The sequence below is a fragment of the Myotis yumanensis genome, unplaced genomic scaffold (assembly GCF_028538775.1).
Source record: "Myotis yumanensis isolate MYYU_CA2020_CCGP unplaced genomic scaffold, mMyoYum1.0.hap1 SCAF_3, whole genome shotgun sequence".
NCBI lineage: Eukaryota > Metazoa > Chordata > Mammalia > Chiroptera > Vespertilionidae > Myotis > Myotis yumanensis.
The window spans coordinates 147,081,534-147,103,995 of NW_027223754.1; the positions used below are offsets into that span (position 1 = coordinate 147,081,534).

The following is a 22,462-nucleotide window of genomic DNA, read 5'->3' on the forward strand; positions in this document are numbered from 1 at the left end:
GCGAGAACCCTGGAGGCAAGGGCTGTGCCCTGTTGGAATCCTCCTCTAGGAACTGTACACAGACCAACACTTAACGCCACGCCTTGTTCATCACGTGTGTTGAGCAAGAAGGTAGAAACGGAATGACAGTGTTGATCTTGCCCAAAGCAGTTTTGGAAAGTTTTGACCTTGAATGCAAATGGCCATCACTGTCATGCTGCCTCATGCCCAAGGTTTCTATGTCGTTAAGTCAGGAACTGCACCACGGAGAAGACATCTCAGCCCAATGGAGTCCAGTGGGTTCAGGGAAAAAGATCTCATTGCACATCATTGGCCCTGGCCCCCAGCCAGGACGAGCAGTGGCATCAGACAGGGCTCACCCAGAGCCCAGGAACCAGGGCATTTGCTTGTGGCCTGAGGGGAGAATGCATGTTTATCTTCCTCCAGCTTTCACTCAGTTCTCTTTAACTGCTGGTGCGGTGGAGAGAGAAACATTTTGAGCATTTAATCTTCATTGTTTTTTTTTCCTGGCTTTTATTTTTGGGTCTTTTCCTGCCTGTTTCCAGCCTTCACTGCAGAATTTGACAGATGTATCCAACTTTCAACTTCCTCTTTTTTTGCATTGACTTTGAAGTTCTTCATGCCCCTTTGATTTTCAGCATACCCTTCCCACCCTAATTTTGTTTCGTTTCCAAGCCTCACTTCCTTGTCCAGGCTGTAATCACATCAGCAAGCACAATGACACTGTCTAGGTCAGTGGTCGGCAAACTGTGGCTCTCGAGCACATGCGGCTCTTTGGCCCCTTGAGTGTGGCTCTTCCACACAATACCCACTTCTGCGCATGGGCCACAAAGTTTCAATCGCACTGTAGGTGCGCGCCCGCACGTGGTATTTTGTGGAAGAGCCACACTCAAGGGGCCAAAGAGCCATATGTGGCTTGCGAGCCGCAGTTTGCCGACCACTGGTCTAGTTGAGTTAAACTGCTCCTCTTAGACCAGCGGTTCTCAACCTGTGGGTCGCAAGCCCTTTGGGGGTTGAACGACCCTTTCACAGGAGTCGCCTAAGACCATCAGAAAACACATTATAATTACATATTTTTGTGATTAATCACTATGCTTTAATTATGTTCAATTTGTAACAATGAAAATACATCCTGCATATCAGGTATTTACATTACAATTCATAACAGTAGCAAAATTACAGTTATGAAGTAGCAACGAAAATAATTTTATGCTTGAGGGTTCACCACAACATGAAGAACTGTATTAAAGGGTCACAGCATTAGGAAGGTTGAGAACCACTGTCTTAGACCAACTTCATTTTCCCAGTGCTCCAGTGTCAGGGGTTTCAATCACATCTGCTCTATCTTCTCTGTGTCTTGGATACGCATCCAGGTGAGCACCAGAGATCTCCCCCACCAGGACTCTGCAGAGAGCTCCTGTGCTTTATATCTGCCAGCAGCCTACGCTGCCTTGAGCGAGGTGGCCCAGGGCAAGGCAGCAGCCTATATTCATTTTCCCTGTCACAGTGTTCGGTAACCTGTTTTGCCACAGCTCATCCAGTTGCCATGCAACCTGAGAGAATGAAGGGTGCATGCCCCCAGTGTGCATGCAACCAGATCAACCAAGGATCCCTTCCCAGCGCATTTGGAAAAACAAAGTCAGGGAGAGGTGAAGATGAAGCCCACGCATGTGTCAGTACCATCATCAACATTACCACTCCCTCTCTTGTCTGTAATAAGTAGCCAATAGAACAGACAAGATTTCCAGCAACTTGTATTTTGTAAATGTGGGTAGACCTATTAAGGACAAATACATCATTACAAAATAATTTAATAAATAAATGACATATAATTTGCATCTTTATTTTTTTTTTAAATATATTTTATTGATTTTTTACAGAGAGGAAGGGAGAGAGATAGATAGTTAGAAACATCGATGAGAGAGAAACATCGATCAGCTGCCTCCTGCACATCTCCCACTGGGGATGTGCCCGCAACCCAGGTACATGCCCTTGACCGGAATCGAACCTAGGACCTTTCAGTCTGCAGGCCGACGCTCTATCCACTGAGCCAAACTGGTTTTGGCTAATTTGCATCTTTAAAAAAAAATTTTTTTTAAGCCCATGGGTAAAATGAAAATAAGCATTTCCTGCCTGCTGGCGTGGCTCAGTGGTTGAGCATCGACCCATGAACCAGGAGGTCACGGCTCGATCCCCAGGGTGGGGCGTGCAGGAGGCAGCCGAGAATCAATGATTCCCTTTCATCACTGATGTTTCTATCTCTCTCTCTCCTTCTCGCTTCCTCTCTGAAATCAATAAAATATGTTTAAAAAAAAAAAGATAAGCATTTTTTTGTTCACAGAAGAATAAACAGAGGCATAGAACATCTCTGGGCCGCATTTCCTGGGCCCGTGGGTGCCAGAATCAGGACTGAATTTCTCGCCTTCCCCGGAGCCTGGGCTGAGCCCTGTGTCCCATCATGCCACTGCGAGCAGGAAGGGGAAACAGGAATTTCCCTTTGGAGCCAAGGCCGGGGCGGCATTTCACTCTGTGGAGAAGGCTTCCTAGAAGGAACCTGAGAAGATCTAGGGAAGTTTGCTATTTTAAGACACGAATGTTCTTCACACCAAGGAGCGCCCTTTAAAGCCGTCAGGTAACTAAAGTTCTGGGGATGGCCTGGTGGCAGCAGCAGGGGCGTGGAGGACTTTCCCCAGCTGTCACCTTCCAGTTCCATTGAGAGAAGGCCTGACGGGGAATTGGATAGCCAATTGCAAGGACAAGCGTGAGTGGGCGTGATCTGAAACACAGACAGTTTTCTCTCCCTAAAAGGCAAGGGCACGCTATCGGGGACTGGGATCTGAGAATGTCTGTGAGAACTCTCTAGCCCTAGGAGTTCCCAGCCGGCTAGTAGGTCACGGCTCTCCTAACAGGAGCCGCCGCTCCACAAACAGCATGAAAGTCTGCGGTTCCAGCCGTCCCCTGGACATTCCTTGGCTGGGCTAGAGGACCCAGCGCAGACTCGCACCGGGAAAGGAATGCAGTCTGGAAGGATGGCCAGTGATTTACAGATTACAGTCTCCTAGTGACTGAAAAAGAGTACAGATAGGAGACTTAAAAACACCATCCTGCCACGGCCTCAGAAACGCATACAGAAGAAGCAGTGTCCGTGAGAAGGTGGGGAGGTGGTGGAAGCAGTGAATGGGAAACAGAATTCAACGGTGAAAGGTCTGGCATCAGGAGGATCCTGGCATCTTCATCCTAATCCCTTAGGTCTGCAGAGCAGCTGTGATTGTCCCCAAACGATTCAGTACTGCTCTCAATGGGTGAAAAAGATATAAAGGACTCGGTGGGGCCAGGCAGAGAGGCACCGTTTGCATCTCGCAGATGAAGACACTGAGCTTCCGCGAGGCTAAGGGTTTGGCCAGGGTCACGCGGCTGGGTGAGCCCAACGTGGAGGAGCAGCCTCCTGACTTCTAGACCTGATTTCCGATTTCCACAGGCGGCTGCCTCTCCACAGAGGGAGGCAGTCTTGACCCGGCTCTTGCCCATCCCTGTCTTAGTCTTGCCCTTTCCAGTTCACCCAGACCCGGCACTGAGGGCTGAGCAGGAGGAGCTCCCTGGCTGCCCCTGGGAGAAAGCTGAGGAGTGGGGCAGGCTGGCCAGCAGGGCCGGTGCCCGGGCCCTGGGAGGAGGAACCTGGAGGGTCCAGGAGACGTATGGGCAGGAACGGGCCTGAGACAGTGCTCGGAGGAGCCACAGGGGGTGGAGATCTGGAGGTGGGAAGGAAGGGGCAATCTCCAGCAGTTGACAGTGCGTGGAAGGAAGGGCCAGGGCCTATGGAGGATCACCCGGAGACCCGTCGCGTGGGCAGCCAGCGCGATGCTGTCATCACCCTCTGCTCCGTCAGGTGAGGCCATTCCCTGGGGGAGGCCTGCTTGGCAATTCCATCAGGGATGCCTACCAGCTGCAGCACTCATCCTTGTTAAGCAGCCGCACAGCACAGGTGACATGTGGAGATGCCCCCTGCGGGGCGTGTCAGAGGCCAGGAGCACCCGGCACACCTGACTCAGGTGTCAGAGGTGTCCAAGGCTGGCCCCGCGCTCACCTCCTGGATATTCTGCTTGGCCCGGCTGTCAGAGGGATGCATAATTGTCCCCATCACTTTCATGTTGCCACAGACAACCAGGGCTTCGTCCGGTGCATCTGTGTTTATTCCCACTCGACCATGACAGACAACAGCTTCTGGAACTTGTCCTCGCTGCCATAATGCATCACTGTCATTTTCAAATTGCCCAGGGTTAGAGGCCTGGAAAAAATACATAAATTTGTTACCATTAAAGTCACAGTAGCAGGAATAGACGATCAGTTTATTCCTCACAGCAAAGGAAAACAATGTGTCTAAGTCTGTCATCTGAGACTCATATGTTGGATGGGACATTTTGACATCTCCCTATAGCTGTGGCCCCAGGAGAGCCAGCGGCCCCCTAACTGCTCTGCCCCCCAGGAGCAGGAGCTCAGTTGGCCATGGTTTGCAACATCCAGTCTCTATTGCATGTATCTGGAATTGATGATGTGTCAATTGTACTGGGAGAAAGATGAAGAAAAAAACTCACAAAGACTGTCTTTTCAAGGATAATAATAATGATCTTAAAACGAGAACATGACATCAAAAAATATTACAAGGTTATTAAAAATCTCAGATAAATAAAAATACCTTGAATTTAGCTAGCTCTTTTATAGTTTTAAAGCACTTTCATATTTATGATTTCATATGCAATTGACTAGTTAATGACAATACAAATATATTTAATACATCTCAACTATTCCCTAAACACAAGTAATACCGAAGGAAGAATAACAACTCCATTTGTTGTGTAAATCCGCACCCCAATTCTATGAGACATGTACCATTATCCTCATTTTATTGATACTGGGACTCTGAGAGCATAAACAAATTGCCTAAGGCCCCAAAGCTAACAAGTTCCAGAGCTGGAATTAGAATTCCTTTGATTGTTAAATAATGACTTTAACTTGGCCTTTTTATGCTGTTGCCTAGAAGTAGTAGCCCTGGTTGAATGTGGTCTTCAAAGAAAATCCAAGTGAAACTTTAGACAAAGTTCTGGAGATTTTACTCTTAAATAAAATTCTTTGTTGAAGAATTTCCCATTGTACTGCCTTCCCCCAGTTCCCTGCAGCCACTGAATATATTCCAAACATCTTTAAGTAGAGATCTCTGAATCCATCAAAATCTTCTCAACAAAATTTATTTGCTTTTGAAATTATGACCTATCCTTCTAAATCTGACTTTAGTGTGTTTGAGGCAGTTTTTCAGAAATTCAGACAAAATGGTAGGGACCCCGATCATCAGCACAAATGCAAAGTCTTCACTTTGTGCCTTCTGGGGGTCTACGGGAGACACTGGAAGTCAACACCTGAGCGTGTGCAGATTTTCTCTGAAGAGTACCCGAGAAACCAAAAACAATGGTTTCCTCAAGGATGGGGGCTGGGAGACGTGGAGACTGGGGTGGAGGGAATTTGCTGTTCACTATCTGTTTTCAGTATGATTTGAATGCTTTTACCATATGCACGTGTTACCAATTTAAAAATAAATAATTACAAGAAACCACAAGGTGTAGTGCTTTGTTTGGGTTCAGGTAAAGAACGTTTAGGTGTCTTCAACTTCCTGTTTCCTCTTCCCTGTCTGACCCCTGAGCTGCTGGGAAGACTCAACCATTGACACTTGATAGACAACAGCAATGAAAGAATTTAAAGTAGCAATGTTGGAGATTATTTTGTGTGAATTCACTTGAACAAAGAGCTTTTCTGCAAAATCCCTAGAGCCCCCTTGGCTGTGAATGGCAAATTGGCTTTGACTCAAATCCTTTTAGAGCAAGCAATCAACTAAATCCAAAGGTATCCCATACAAAATGTTGATGTGTTTTGCTCTACTCAAAACATAATGAGCCAGCCACTTCAAGGAAACAAAATAGGACAGTGATGGATTTTTGTTTTCTTAATAACCATTGGGATAATTATTATCATGTTGGTAACTGTTACTGGAACAGCAGATATAGTAGGTTTAATTTTTTGGAACTATTACAACAATATCACTTGGCTTTCATTGGATGAAGACTAAAATCCCTAAAATATGTTCAGATTATTTGGGGATGGGCCAAAGAGAACCAACTGGTGACCTCTTGGTTCATGTGTCAATGCTCAACCACTGAGTCACATCAGCCTTACTTACATGTTCTAAATATAGAACCTTAAGGAGGAGTCCTCATCCCTAATGGAAATCTATATCTACACTAATAAAAGAGAAACATGCAAATTGGTGTCACTCTGCTGCACCCACCAGCCAATCAGAGCAACTATGCAAATTAACCCAATAAAGATGGCGGTTAATTTGTATACACAGGCTGGAGCGAAGACTGAAGATTGAAGACTGAAGAGGCTTGGCTTCTCCGCTGCGGCCAGACCAAAGACCTGGGTCCCAGGTGCCGAAGGAAAACCGGTGCCAGCAGCCAGGGAAAGGAAGGCCTATTGCGAGAATCTTCGTGCAACGGACTTCTAGTATATATATAAAAGGCTATTATGCAAAGTGTCCCCTCTAGAGTTTGACCAGGAGAAGGGGAGTTTGATCGCTCACTATGACGTGCACTAACCATCGGGGGGGGGGGGGGGGGGGGGAAGGGGGGGTGGCGCAGAATGTGGCAGGCAACCATTGGCAGAGGCAGGGCACTGAGGGAGCCTAGGGACCCTACCTGTGCATGAATTTTGTGCACCATGCCTCTAGTGTTATTATAAAGTTTCTGAACTTGTTTTTCTTATCTGGTACCCAGAATCTTAATGTGTCAAAGCAAACTATAATGGAATCATAGAAAAATGTGCTGTAATTATGAAGCTCTATTCATATGTGGCTTAATAGTAGATGGTTGTATCAAATACCAAAATGAATTAAAGTTTCTAAAATACTGTCATTTATCCCACAGCCTCATATGTTTAGGAAAGAACTGAACGTTTATTCTGTTATGACACAAACTGGCTGTGTGACCTTGGGGCAGTCACTTAACCTGTCTGCACCAGGTGTCTCCTATGAAGAATGAAGATAATAGTGTCTTTTAAAGAATTTTTTTAAATCTTCACCCAAGGACATGCTCAGAGAGAGAAGAAGGTTGAGAAAGAGGGAGAGAAGGAGAGAAACATCGATTGGTTGCCTTCCATATGCTCCCTGAATGGGGATCAAACCTACAACTCAGGCTTATGCCCTGACCAGGAAAGAAACCAGTGACCCTTTGGTACATGGACGATGCTCAACCAACTGAGCCACTCTGGCCAGGCAATGATGTCTTCTTTAGCTATCTCACAGGGTTGTGAACATTTATTGAAATCATGTATACACAAACACTGCAAAAATAAGAATAAACGGTCTCAAATTTATCCTCAACACACTCTTCTGTGGATAGCAACCACTATCCAACATGTAATTGATTAATCTGCTGTCCTCAGCGACAGACCTGCAGAGTTGCATAATTGAGGGCAAGGGAGGGAAAATCCACATACAAAGAATACTATGTAAATGGTGCCCCCTGCAGGTGCTTGCAATAGGAAACAGCAATTAATGGCAATTTGAGGCTTGCTTTAAGGTTGGAATGGAAAGTTGGAATTTCTCTGCTTTGCCATTGTTTGGGCTTCTAAAGCCATAGCTGAGGAGCATAATAGGAGAGCTTGAGCTGAGGAAGGCAACTCATCAGGAAGCAATATGGGTACCTTCTGAAAGGGCTGTGGAAAATGTGTCTCAAAATGCTCTCTACTCATGCTATTCCAAGTGTGGTCCCCAGGCCGGCAGGGCAGAGAAATGCATATTCTTGGGCATCTCCAACCTATTGAATCAAAAGCTGTGGGGAGGGGACCCACGTGTCTGCCGCATCTTTGAAAGACAGACATAAGCAATCATCCCTCCAGCCAGCTACACAGCAGGGAAGCAGGCTGAATGATGTGTTTTAGAAGAAATGTGGAACTGAAGGAAAGCCTAGTCATTTACAAGGAGAATCTGAAGGAACTCCACTGGGGAATGAATAATATGTTCGTTATTCCACTAAACATATTTCCCAAAACAGGCATCTGGAAATAACGCTGTTCTTTGCAGCAGACCTTAATTTTCATTAAATTGGTCAGTTTACAATATGGGGTCATAATCTATTTCTAAAGCTGTTTTGATTGACAACCCAGAAGACCAATGACTGAGTGAGTATAGTTTGGGTGCCATCTCACCATTCTCTCTCCAAGGAGAATTCTGACAAGTTTGGTTTCTTGAACCCTCCTCTCTCATCTATTCCAACCCTCTTACAGTCCCCCTTACATGAATCTCTGCTACTGGGAGGAATGATTCTTAGGCCTCCAAATGAATCTGAATTTGCTAAATGAGATTCCCAGTTCTCCATTTAACATGGTCAGGTCTTGTAACATCTTTAATTGTCAATTTTTTCTTCCATCATCCTGGAGCTCAAACTAACAGAGCCAGGTGACAGCCTAAGAGGGCACATTTGGCTTTTTTGTAGTCTGCTCTCTGCCCAACTCATAATGCATAGACCCGTATGGAGCCTTCTAGAATCTCAGTGGCAGGATGTGTGTCCTGTGGACATTTCTAATACTCACTGATTCAGAAAATATAGCCATTTCTGAAATTGTTTTTCTCTTGTTTGGCATAAACATTACACAAATAGACCCAAAAGTCTATATTCATTTTCACTTCTGCATTATGGGGTTAGAGTGGACAAAAATATCAATAAGATATTTCTATTTTGGGATGGGAGAGGTTTTGTGTTATTACCATTATTATTCTCATGTTTGTTGGGGTAACCCTTGTTTTACTCAGTACACTTATAGAATAGGTTGTTCTCTTTAACCAAAAATTGTGACTAGAAGAAAGCAATCCAATTTGGAGTGCAATCGTATCTTTTCTTCTATTTTGTTCATATTATTTAGTGCAATCATTTTTTAAAAACATTTTTATTGATTTCAGAGAGGAAGGGAGATGGAGAGAGAGATAGAAACATCAATGATGAGAATCATTGATCGGCTGCCTCCTGCACACCCCCTAATGGATACTGAGCCTCCTGCATGCCCTTCCTGCATGTCCTTTGTGCCCTGAGCAGGAATGGAACCATGACCTCCTGGTTCATAGGTCAATGCTCAACCATTGGGCAACCCAGGCCAGGCTAGTGCAATCATTTTTTTTTTAATTCATTGAATGACATGACACCCAATCTACACTGAGTACATATTTAATGTCTTTTAGTATTCATACAGAATGTGAATTACAAAAAGTTTTTAACTTCTCAGAGTCATCCTTATCAGTTAAACTATCATATTGCTTTGGATATGAGGAGGCACCAGTTAGCAGGGTTTGGGTAACAGGATGTTGGACAGAAGAGTTTCGTCTCGGCAGCAGCCAGAAGATAGCTTGACAGGAGCTGCCAGCAGGAAACGGAGGAGCCTCGACACCTGGTAAATTTTTCAAAGTATGCAAGTGACTAGCAGACTGCCAGGTTCAGTATGAGCTATAAGGCTCAGAGCAGCACTGTCATGATATCTAATCTCTGCTACCTCTTAATTTATTCCTTCCTATGAGGAATCAGAAACAATGAACAACCTAGTTTCCAGACTTTATTTCAAATCAGATTTGTTATTGCTGCAACGCAAGCCCAGATACATCCAGTGAGGTGTGGAGAACCACCCTGAAGGCTGCTGAGGGAGGACAGGAACCTCTGTCCTTGGCTCATGAGCAGGGGGAGGGCCTTACCTGCCTTTCCCAGGAGGAGCCTCACTTGACACAGGTTCCATCAAGCCCCACAAAACGCAGCCTGGGGCGTGCACACAGGTGGGTGCACAGCCCAGCCCTCACCCTGGGACATCTGAACACATCAGGTTTTTACCTCATTCCCATCATTACTCCACCTCCACTAAAACTCATATTCAGTTTAAGGATTTCTACTACAAGGTGGCTTATTATTTTTAATTGACTAAAAGGATTACACAGAGGGCCTTTTGTTTCAGAATTACCTCAAGGAAAGACTCAATGACCCAAATGGGAAGAACTTATCCCCAGATCTAAGGCTAACAACCGCCTATGTGGGTGTGTCCATGGTTTTCCTGATTGGATTCTCATGTCTTCCCTGTGTCACTTCAAAGAGACATGACAGCACCCCCTCCCAGGGCTGCCAGGCCCCTGGTTGCCTGTTCCCTCATGGCTCTGGCACCCTCAGCTGTGGCCAGCCTGGCCTCACAGCTGCAGCTGCAGCTGCCAACAGCTTTCTGTTCTCCTCGCTGCCAAGACTCTGTCCACAGCTGTGACCAATCAGTCATCCAGCAAACCGTACTGAGCCATTCCTATGTGCTAGGCAGGGGCCCAGTTGCCCCTGGGGTGGTCCCCCATCACTTCAGGGCATGAAATGCCTTCCTGTCACTTTCTGTGCCCTGTGGGCTTTGGGGTCAGAGAGAACTGGGTTGTTAACGGGCTCCATCATTTATAAGCTGTGTAAGTTTCTGATCCTCTTCTACCTCCATTCCTCTGGGTGTAAATGTTGTCATACAAATGGCCCTGGCCAGTGTGGCTCAGTTGGTTGGAGCATCGTCCCATACACCAAAAGGATTCGGGTTTGATTCCTGGTCAGGGCACATAGCCAGGTTGCAGGTTCAATCCCTGGTTGGGGTGCATGTGGGAAGCAACCACCCCAATCTCTCTCTCTCTCTCTCTCTCTCTCTCTGTCTCTCTCTCTCTCTTCCTCCCTCCCTCCTTCCCTCCCTCCCTTACTCTCTCTTAATCAATTATATCAATTTAATCCTTGGATGAAGATTAATAAAATAAAGAATGTGATACAAATGTAAAACAGTATACAATGAGGTCATGTCTAGGTAATTTAGCCCAGTGTGGTTTCTCAGCCTTTTAGGAGGGTAACTCTTTGTTGTGGGGTTGTCCTGTGCATTGTAAAGTGCTGAGCAGCCTTCCCGATCTTTTCACATTAGATGCCAGCACCCCTGACCTGTGATAACCAAGAATGTTTGTGGACATTGCCAAGTGACCCTTGGTTGAGAAACACTGTGTAAAAACTGAAATAACAGCATCTGCTATTACCATCCTCAAGAAAAGCACATGAGATCCAGAGAAGTCAAAGGACTGAGCTTACCCTTACTATGATCCTTTCGGAGATGTGGGCAGACAACAGGTAGAACTGGTCCTGATTAGCAGCATACAGTCCAACCACCAACATGAAGTATCTAATTCAGAAACAGCAGACCAATGCCAACACATCAAGGAAGAGAGTCATAATTTGTGCAATCAAATACCACCCCACAGTTAGTCAATAGTGAATTTGCCTAGACGGGTTTATGCATTGAAGTTTGTATGTTTAAAGATTTTACTCCCCAGCTCTAAGTTGCCTCTCCTGTGAAATGAGAGAGCATTTAGTTTACTCGCTATTGTTCTGGGCCCACCATTTGCCCAGTCTGAGGTATCTGTGTGCCCTGTAGCCTTCCCTGGGGAGACATCCGCTGGGGGCCTGGCTCAGCGCCTGTGTGCTGACCTGGCGCAGGCTGCATTCCCAGGCCCTCAGCAAGCACTGCTCACAAACACGTGCACAACAGGAAGTCACGTTAGAGGTCTCTTTGTCCAGAGTCACCCAAGCCACATGTCCTAGGCCTCAATGGAGGGTGACTCAACAGGGTCTGCTCAGCCACAGCGGACCCTTCCCATCCTAAGCTACTTTTTGGCCGTGTACCCTGTACCTTCCACACCCTCTAGTCATGACTTTAATCAAAGACCTGGACCCACCCTTCCAATTGCTCCCAATGGCCATTTTCATCAGATATTTCAGTTGTTTCTTCATATGTACCACTGAGGAGACATTTTTAAGATCAGACCATTTCTTGAAAGTCAAAATGAAAACTATCCCAATCAGAGAAGCATTTGCTTTAATACCTGCATGAAAAAACTTCACTAACTTCCTCTGTAACACTCTACAAATTCTCCAATCCTTAGAGAATGAGTTCTCCTTTGTATCTAAAGTAAATCAGGAATAGTAATAATTGTTATTGTTGTTATTATTATTATTATTAGCTACCATATACCATCTACCAAATGCTCAATGTGTCATGAATGGGCTAAGCAGTTTATCTACATTTTTTCACTTAGATCCCCAAACAACCCTTTTGGGGTAGAATATGGTTATTTTCCTCATTTTACAGAATAGGAAAATGAGTCTCAAAGAGGTTGTGTGCTCGAGGTCACCCAGCTAGTCAATGGCAGTATCACATATTCAAATTCAATTTTTTCCAACTCTAAGACCTATATTCTAAGACCAGTGGTTCTCAAACTTGAGAATCCATCAGAGTCCCCTGGAAGGCTTATTAAAACACAAATTGTTGGGCCTCACCCCCAGAGTTTTTGATTCAGTAGGTCTTTGGTGAGGCCTGAGAACTTGCATTTCTAATAAGTGTTGAGGTTATACTGTCTCTGATAGTCCTGAGACCACACTATGAAAACTATAGGTCTAAATTACCAGTGCAAATGTATTTTATTTTCTTAATCAAAAAAGAATACAGCAAAGCTTCAGGATTCAGAGCATCATATTAGTGACCAGCACACAGGTTTGAGAAATGCAGTCAGTCCTCGGCCCTCAAATGACAATGAGACATGAATATATGGTCACCCCAGAGAATCTGGAGGGGACCAAGACCAGCAGGTGTGGGCAGGGCTGGGTGGGAGAGCGGGCATTATGGGGGTGAGGATGGAAAAAGAAAGATGGCTAACAGTAAGGGAGAGGTGCTATAAACACAGTCAGAGAAGGGAGGGAAATGGCTGAGGGAGGCCCAGTTTTCAGGCTAATAGGGCCCCGAGGGGCAGAGGGGCCCCTGGAGGGCTCAGCCTGGTCACCTAAAGTACTGGCCACCCAGGATAGCACAGTGATGCTGGTACCTCTGCTCAGGATTCGGTTTCCCCTTTTTTCTCATGTTATTTGCTGTGGTTTCACTGAAGTGTAGTCGGCCCAACGTTACTTTGGTGACTTGGTTGGCCAGTAGGTCAATTCTAAAACAAACAGCAGAAATACCAAGAGACTGTAAAAGAACATAGAGTCCTTGAGCATATGTAACCATTCTGAGAATCTCATGTTCGGTCCCCGGTTCCTGTCACATTGGGGAGGACAATTTATTCTAGTCACTGATTTCTAATAAACTACCCATAGCATGGCCAAGAATGGGGGCCAGGGAAGTCCACGTAATAACTCTTGAATAGAAATGCTCACTCGGCAGGAGCTCAAACCCAGAGTGCGCTAGTGCGCTCCCTAGACCACATATGGGTTCTTTTACCTCCATGATGAGGAGAAAGACATATTTTATTCACGCCTCTGCATCTATAGCACTCACTTCATGAGTGAAGTAATTTCTCTAGGTTCCTTGTGTATTTGGAATTCCATCACAGCTCCTTTGTGTATTTGCCCTGTCCAGGCCTGGCTGTGGGAGGCTGCTTGCTCCTTAGGAAGACCATACATAGCCTCGAGGGAGGACCAGGTGCACCAGGCAAGTGTAGAGCTGTGTTTGTGCAGGAGGCTCCTGCTTGAGCATCAGGCTGAGCCCCAGCTAAGGGACCATCTTCTTCCCTCCCCAATGGGGTTAACTCAGGGTCAAAACACGGAGGGTTCTCAACTATATCCCAGCCAAGTCAGTTGAAAAGCAAATCTTGCTCCAAAGTGATTCTATTGGGGACTCTTTGGACCGCCATATTGTTTTGGAGAATCCCAATCCTGAATGCTTTCTATTTTGGAACCCATTATGCAATCTATCAACATATCTTTAAAAAATAAGAAAAAAATGTATTGTAAGCACAGGATGGATCCAGAGCCTTGAAATTAATTCTATCATACCAATTTAAATTTAAAAATTAAAAGATGTAACAATAATTTATCTCAAGGAACCAAATTTGTTAGCAAGGTTGTCAGTAGCAAATGATTATAAAAATAATAATGATATAAAAATGGAGCTTTTATAAGGAACTGTTTGCAATTATTTCAATGCATTTTACCTACTTTGTTTTTGATAGCATATGTTCAAAACATTAGCATATTATCATTTAGTTTTTACAGTAGGATTTACTTAAAATAAGCAAAATAAATTGAACAATAGGTCTTCTTCCCAAAACATTCCCAGAGGAATTCAGAAAAGAAATTCTTACCTAACAGGATTGAAAATCTTTTTGCTCCTATCAGCTTGGGACTGTTCAATAGCAATTATTTGATTGGTGGCTTCCATCTGTGTAGAACAATGTAAATTAATTACTTAGAAAATTACTTCATTAGTAAAAATGTTCATTGGTAAATAATATTCAAGTACTTTCAAAGTTTTCCAAGATGTTAGTTTAGGAACTGGGAAGAAAAGACATACAAGACATGGCCCTGACCTTAAAGTAGTGTGCTTGCTATTGGTGAGGAAAGAAACAAATACCTGTGAAACTACACAGTGAAAAGACAAGACCACAGAACATTTCAGGTAAACAGTGAGTACAGAATGAGCTAGTAGAAACATCGGTTCCAAGACACAGGAGCAACAAAGCTCAAAGGATGCATTCATTCATTCATTCAGTCAGTCACTCATTCATTCATTCATTCATTCTGTAAATACTTGGTGAGCTCCTGCTATGCACCAGGGATTGCTCAAAGCATTAGAAATGAAAACTTGACCAAATTAACAGAAATCCTTGCCCTTGCAGAACTTACATTCTTTTTAAAAAAAAAAAAATGTTTCTATTGATTTCAGAGAGTAAGAGAGATAGAAACATCAATGATAAGAGAATCATCGATTGGCTGCCTCCTGCATGCCCCTTACTGGGAATGGAGCCTGCAATCCGGGGAGTGCCCTGACTAGGAATTGAACAGTGATCTGGTTCATAGGTCGACACTCAACCACTTAGACACACCAGCTGAGTGCAGAGCTTAAATTCTAATAAGAAAAACAATGATAGCCCTGGCCAGTGCTGCCCAGTGATTAGAACATCTTCCCATGTGCCAAAGGGCCTCAGATTTGATTCCTGGTCAGAGCACATATCCAGGTTTTTGCCTGATCCCAAACCAGGGCACATATGGGAGGCAACTGATTGATGTTTCTCTCTTTCTCCCTCTCCCTTTTTCTCTCTCTAGAACAGCGGTTCTTAACCCGTGGGTCACGACCCCTTTGGGGGTCGAACGACCCTTTCACAGGGGTCGCCTAAGACCATCGGAAAACACATATATAATTACATATTGTTTTGTGATTAATCACTATGCTTTAATTATGTTCAATTTGTAACAATGAAATTGGGGGTCACCACAACATGAGGAACTGTATTAAAGGGTCGCGGCATTAGGAAGGTTGAGAACCATTGCTCTAGAATCAATATTTTAAATGATAAAAATAAATAAAATATTGGAAATGACATTTATTTGTTACTTGCTACAAACTCTTGTTATTATTAGTGAATATTTGCAACGATGTGTTGAGATCTGTCCTGTCATCTATGGCTTGTGGGTATTTGCACAGTAACAGTCTTTCTGAAAAGTCATTGGGCAACCTACATCAAGAGTTTTAATAATGTTCATATTTCTGATGTGTAAATTCCTCTGCTGGAATTCATTCTCATGCAAAGATGGGTATATGCAGATGTTTACTGCAATTTTATGAACAAGAACAAAAAGTTCGAAATAAAACTTACAATGACATAAGAATTCCTATGGTACATCTATACAATAGAAATCGATATCATCTCTGTAAACAATAGGTGATAAAGTCTTTAATATCTTATAGTGTTATTTTTACAATACATTAACAATATGAAATTAATTTTAATAATGGAAAAATTAAGCTACCAAATAGTGAGTCCAAATATGAATGAATTTTTTCTCTTCTTCATATTTTTTTGTGTTTCAAAATTTTCACAATAAATTTATTACTTCCAAAATCAGAAAAGTGTGGTTTTTGTTGTTGTTTGCTTTTATTTTGTTCTCTTTGGTTTGGTTTGGTTAAGAGCTCCGTTTGAAGGAAGAGCAGTCTAGCTCCAGTTTGGGAGGCTAAGTCCAGGTTAATGATCAGAATAAAATCTGTGGACAATAGCTACTCCTCCCATTGAGGCACTGGATCTGAGGTAATAATTTAATAGATACAATGACCAATCAGAAGTCATTCTGCCTGCATCCTAAACCCAGCTCTATCATGTGTTATCTTGGATGAATTGTGTAACATACTGGGTCTGTAACTGGAAAAGAAAAGGTTGACTGGCTTAGTGGTTCCTTGTTTTAAGTCAGGGACCTCTGAGAATTTAATGAAAACTTTGAATCTACTCCATATAAAAATGAACCAGCATAAAAAAAATACAAAATAATTAAGAATACATGCCAGAACCGGTTTGGCTCAGTGGATAGAGCGTCGGCCTGCGGACTGAAAGGTTCCATGTTCGATTCCGGCCAAGGGCATGTACCTGGGTTGCGGGCACATCCCCAGTGGGAAGTGTGCAGGAGGCAGCTGATCGATGTTCCTCTCTCATCGATGTTTCTAATTCTCTATCTCTCTCCCTTCCTCCCTGTAAAAAATCAATAAAATATATTTTAAAAAAAAAAAAGAATACATTTAGTGCCCAGCCAATGTGGCTCAGCAGTTTAGCATGGACCCAGAAACCAACAGGCCACTGTTCAATTCCCAGTCAGGCCACATGCCCCTGGTTGCAGGCTAGATCCCCAGCAGGGGGCGTGCAGGATATATCCGATCGATGATGTTTCTCTCTCATCGATGTTTCTATCTCTCTATGCCTCTCCCTTCCTCTCTCTCTACAAATCAATAAAAACATTTTTTAAAAAGAATACATTTAGTAGAAGAAGTGCAAGATTTATACACTGAAAAGTGCAAAGCTGCAGTTTCTGAGTCCAGGGTTAAATTGGCAGCTTCCGCTTCCTATGTCCTGGAATATTTATTCTTAGAACCCCCCCACCATGCTGTGAGGAAGCACAAGCCATCCTGCAGAGAGGTCGCATAGAGACGAGAGCCATGGCCTCCCAGCCACTGCCCCTTTGAGCTCCTGGCTGATGGCCAGCACAAACTTACAGACATGTAAGTGAGCCATCTTGCAAATTGGATCCAGGCCCGGTTGAGCTGCCCTAGCTAATGACTCCCGAACAGAGGTGAGCTATCAGAGCAAACCCCTAACCAAGTTTTAGATTTGTGACCCACATAAGTGATTTTCCGTATTTTAAGTTGCTGAGATTTGAGGTAGTTTGTTATGCAGCAACAGACACCTGGGACACTTAATAAATGTTCGCTGAATTAAATGGAAGGAACTATAGACTTACCTTAACCCCAAAAGCTTTCAAGTAAAACATTTCTATTGGCTTTAGACCCGTTTGGGTTTTGACAAATTTTGGACTTCCCCAAACTTGGATGTGGATGGTTATCTGAAAATGGTTCTTCTTTTGGCAAACAAAAGCTTCATCTACTGGTGAAAAGTTAAATCCTTTGTCTGTGACAACCCGATAGCCTATATTGGGTCTATGAAAAGAGGAATACAAGAAACCAGTTTTACAAATATTTTCTACACACTTTCTTTCATTAACCACATTATTTGTGTAAACATTTCAAGAAAATATGTTGCAGGAAGTTCCTTTGGCTATATTTACCAGGTAATCAATCAATTTTGTGAATTTTTAACTGAGAAAATGAAAATGATATTTCAAAACACAGCTGGCTCTCTCACAGCTTTTTATCTTCTCACAAGGAAGAAGCACAACTCTTGCCAAGTGGAGGCATCATTTCCGCAGCCTGCCTTTTCCCTTTGTGCTTTCCAGACTTCTAATTTCACTCCACCGTCCGATAGGAAGGCATAGGCTAGACGTTGGGAAGTCACCGCATTACTCAGACTTGTGAAATATCTGGGATAGAATTTATCTTTTTTCCTCCTTTAAAAAAAGAAGTCTCTAAATTTTATCAGCCACACCATTCTCAAATAATCACCCAGATGAATGAATATTCCGCCCGCTGGTGATCCTATGAGTAAAGCAGGCAGGTCAGAAATACCAGGGACAGCTTTCCACCAGATCAGCCAGAGCCAGTCATCCTACGATTGAAAACTTGTTTTCTCTGGAGTGTGCTCATTCCCTTTTTATCCACCCAATCTGGTAACTGCACCGGAAACCTACTGTGCTGGTTATTTCTGCAGAAAGGCATCAATGGTGGTGGAGTGGCTAAAAGAATAGATTTAGTATTCTTTCCTGGTTTTATCAAATCATTTTCAATAGAATGTCACATGTTTCATTAAATGCTTAATTAATTCAACATCTTTACATATTTAAATACTTTTCCTTTTTATTTATCCTTATTGTTGAAAGTATTACAGATGTCCCTTTTTCCCCCCATTGGTCTCTTCCATCTCCAACCTAGCCTCCCCCCCTGCCCCCCGCAATAAAATGTGTTAAATGTGAAACATTATCAAGTAGAGAAGAGAATATAAAGGTCGAAAACTCCTTTGTGAGTTTTTTACGGAAGTTGTAGCTGCGGAACAGGACTTCTAATTCATCGAGGATTCTGAATGTGGGCTTTTCCTCGGAAGGAAGCTCCTTCCTGTGACCCTGGGTGAAGAGGCAGTCCTTCCTGCTGCGCTCGCTCTCTGCTACTGTGGAATTTTGCATCCTGGGATCTCCACTTGTAAGGCCACCATTTTAATGAACAACCTAGAGTTTCTAATTTGTCCTCTAATTCCAGAGACAAAAAATATTAATGGGCCTCTTGGGTAAATAGTGTTAGTTCTTTGCAGGTAAAGCACCTTCTCAATGAATCAAGCCACCAGGTCATTGATTACCCTCAAGGAGCTGATCAGTCAAAGGCTCCATAATCACAGTGCAGGCAAGAAAATCCATTGAATGAAGAATTTGATAAAGATCACATGTCTTATGCCATCTGGGAACTTTATATTGACTCAGGTTTCTAGAACTAATCTGCTGATTTGCTCATCTAAAGGCTACGTGGGTTGAACTGTATAGATTTTCCGACAGAGGGTAATAAGAACTGTCTTGGTTAAGAAAAAAGGAAATATCTTGTTGTGATCTTCCATGTTTCACTGTCAAAAACTCTGAAGGGAGCAGGTAAGGCTGACAGCTCAGATATGAGCCTGAAATTTAAGGATAGCTATAACAGAAACTGAACCAAACAACAATTATACTGCTGAAAATGATTCTGAATCTTAAACACCAATCTCTGGTTAAGAAATCTATTTATTTAAGCATAACAATTCTGTTTTTGATATCAAAAGTTAATTATAAAGTCATCTTAACTGGCTTTTTAAATGCTCTTTTTAACACAGGTTTTAAATATCATCCAGGAAAAAAAGAGATCAGATAAATTTTCAACCCCCTAACGTTAATTAGGTAATTTAAGGAAACAATATTTTTGTAACAAATTAGTCATAATAACCTAAGAATTCACAAATGATTTTCTTTCCCAATGATCTGAGTAGTGAAACCAAGGGGGCCAGATGAGTATTGCCTTTCTTTTTGCTTAAGAAAAGCGAATTGTGGCTTCAAAATAAATCTTCCTTTTCACCTTTGAGTTGATTCCGCCAGTGTTCCCCTTTTTTTCTAGATCAGTCGAGAATAGATTGGCTGTTCAAATAAACTTTAAAATATTATCTATTCAAGTAAAAAGAGAGATAACAGTCACCTGGAAAACTTTATTAACTCAGATTCAGAGAGATTAGGAAGAATTAAAAGTTGTCAATTAAAATACTGTGCATGTGGGTGAGTTTCATACCTGGGTCCTCATATTTAAGATAGAATATGGGACACTCCCCCAAAAGATAATCAAATGAAGACTGAGACTCAAAACCAAGACCTATGGACTCTTCCTTCCTTTTTCTAAGTGCACACAATGGCAAAGACACAAAGCTGTGACATTTCAGTGATACAATTAGCAACTTGCTTCTTTCTGCCTCCAATTAAACACATCAACTCCCAAATCTGTTCAACTCCTTCGATTTTTAAAAAATAATTTATTTTATTTTTCCATCACCATTTATCTCCTCTATGCCCTCTTCTACCTCTACTTAACTCCTTAGATTTTGTTTTAAGGAAAATATTTCTTCCTTCTAGTTCATCTTACATTAAAGTCCTAATGATAATTTTTGCTCTTAAAGAAGTTATACTTGAATTTGGAAAATACCACGAAGGCCCTCAAGTTTGCAGGCTGACGTTTCTTATTTCATATTATTTTTTATTTCTTGAAAATTTTATTTTATAGCCACTAACATTTTCTAGTGTTCTGAGAAAGCATTCATTTATAATCAACAAAAATTCTAGAAGATGTAGGTGGGTAAATTATATCTTAGGGAATATAGAAAAGTCTTAAAGAATGTTTAAGACCAATAATGTATAAGTTCATGTTTGTTTCTTGAAACCATAATGTCATAAGAATAAGGAGTAACTTTCCCAGTGTAAGGATATTTTGTATGCTTTGATTTCCATCTCTGAATACAAAGCCATTAATGACTATGATTACTGCAGCGTATGTTAAAAGTGAACTTGACAATACTGATTGGTAGCATGGAAGCTGGGGGAGGAAGGTGTCACTGACTAAAAATGTATTGTGGCCCCAAAATGTATTCTCTAAATTTTTAAAATCACTGCAGGATTACATGTTGGTAAGTTGGGGAATTTCCATTTTCCAGATTTTATTTTTTTTAATATATTTTATTGATTTTTTTACAGAGAGGAAGGGAGAGGGATAGAGAGCTAGAAACATTGATGAGAGAGAAACATCGATCAGCTGCCTCCTGCACACCCCCTACTGGGGATGTGCCCGCAACCGAGGTACATGCCTTTGACCGGAATCGAACCTGGGACCCTTGAGTCCGCAGGCTGACGCTCTATCCACTGAGCCAAACCAGTCAGGGTTATTTTCCAGATTTTAGTTTAAACTGGGCATGTGGCCCTAGCTGGTTTGGCTCAGTGGATAGAGCGGTGGCCTTCGAACTGAAGGGTCCCAGGTTCAATTCCGGTCATGGGTACATGCCTGGGTTGCAGGCTCAATCCCCAGTGTGGGGTGTACAGGAGGCAGCCAATCAATGATTCTCTCTCATCATTGATGTTTCTATCTCTCTCTCCCTTTCCCTTCCTCTCTGAAATCAATAAAAAAAACACACACACACACCAAAACAACAACAACAAAAAACTGGGCATGTGATCTGAGAAGATTCCCTCCTTCTGCATTGTTCAGTGGGCAAATTATAAGGAGTTAGATTTATGAGTCTGGATTCATGAAGGCCAGAAACCCATGTCCCAGTTACTCATTAGTGAGAATACAAAACATAGGGAGTAAGACATACCTTCTCACTGGCCCATCCCATTTGGCCAGGGTGGCATCAAATCACAGATCCTTGGGTTTAGTCTTAAGAGTTAGCACTGCCTTTCTCCCCTCACCCTCCAGCCCACCACAAGGGATTCCTAAGGCCACTTACAGTTTTTCGTAATGAGCATTTAATAAACTATGCCAAGGAACACTTTGGTACGGCTGCCACTTCAGAGCAGGGGAGCACTGGTCAGCAGGCATCATGTTCTGTCCCTCGCTGTCGTGGTCTTGCATTTCTCTGCTGTAACTCCTACTCGTCACTGCAAAGAAATAGGTGTGTTAGATCCTTCCCACAAGGCTGCTTTTGCTAGGCTCACAGACAGCTGCATGGAGCTAATGAATAGGCCATTAGAAGGCAGAGTGACTGTGGGAAGCAACAGGGTTGGGAGGCAGGAGGCATGCGGCTAGCCTTGTTTCCTCATCTATAGAAAGAGCAGCTTGAGGTCAGTGGTCTCTAAGGTGCCAGGGTGAGTACTTGTTGGAACCATTGCCCTCATCCTGCACAGCCATCTCCTCAGTTCCATTCTGTGTGGTCCCAGTGAAGTCCACTCTCAGCCTGAGGAGGGTGGGAGAAACCAGCCAGGCTTGGCCAATCCAAGTACAGCATTCACTAGAGCAGTGATGGCGAACCTTTTGAGCTCAGCGTGTCAGCATTTTGGAAAATCCCTAACTTAACTCTGGTGCCGTGTCACATATAGAAATTTTTTGATATTTGCAACCATAGTAAAACAAAGACTTATATTTTTGATATTTATTTTATATATTTAAATGCCATTTAACAAAGAAAAATCAACCAAAAAAATGAGTTCGCGTGTCACCTCTGACACACGTGTCATAGGTTCACCATCACTGCACTAGAGTGTCAATAATTGCATCAGATAGACACCTGGCCTAATCCAACCCAAGCAGAGTGGATTTCAGCACCACTAGAATGCAGGTTCAAAGATGCTGCGATTTTTGCATGAGGTTTGAACCTGGGAGATACATCTCCAAGAGCTGCTGGCACCATCTGGGGACATGAGGGACAAGCCTCTCTGGGAAGAAGCCAGCACAGTAGAAGGCACATTGAGAA

The 22,462-nt window shown here is 43.0% G+C and overlaps 1 protein-coding gene across 1 annotated transcript in view; it reads right to left on the minus strand.

Moving 5' to 3' along the window:
• MYRFL (myelin regulatory factor like) overlaps positions 1–22,462 on the minus strand; it is a 106,891-nt gene that overhangs the window by 37,191 nt on the left and 47,238 nt on the right. The window contains exons 6-11 of the mRNA XM_070409744.1: positions 21,500–21,650; positions 17,349–17,544; positions 14,210–14,286; positions 12,956–13,066; positions 11,169–11,259; positions 4,085–4,285 (exon numbers count right to left, since the gene is read on the minus strand). Of these exons, the coding sequence (XP_070265845.1) occupies positions 4,085–4,285; positions 11,169–11,259; positions 12,956–13,066; positions 14,210–14,286; positions 17,349–17,544; positions 21,500–21,650 (827 nt within the window). The remainder of the gene's footprint in view (positions 1–4,084; positions 4,286–11,168; positions 11,260–12,955; positions 13,067–14,209; positions 14,287–17,348; positions 17,545–21,499; positions 21,651–22,462) is intronic.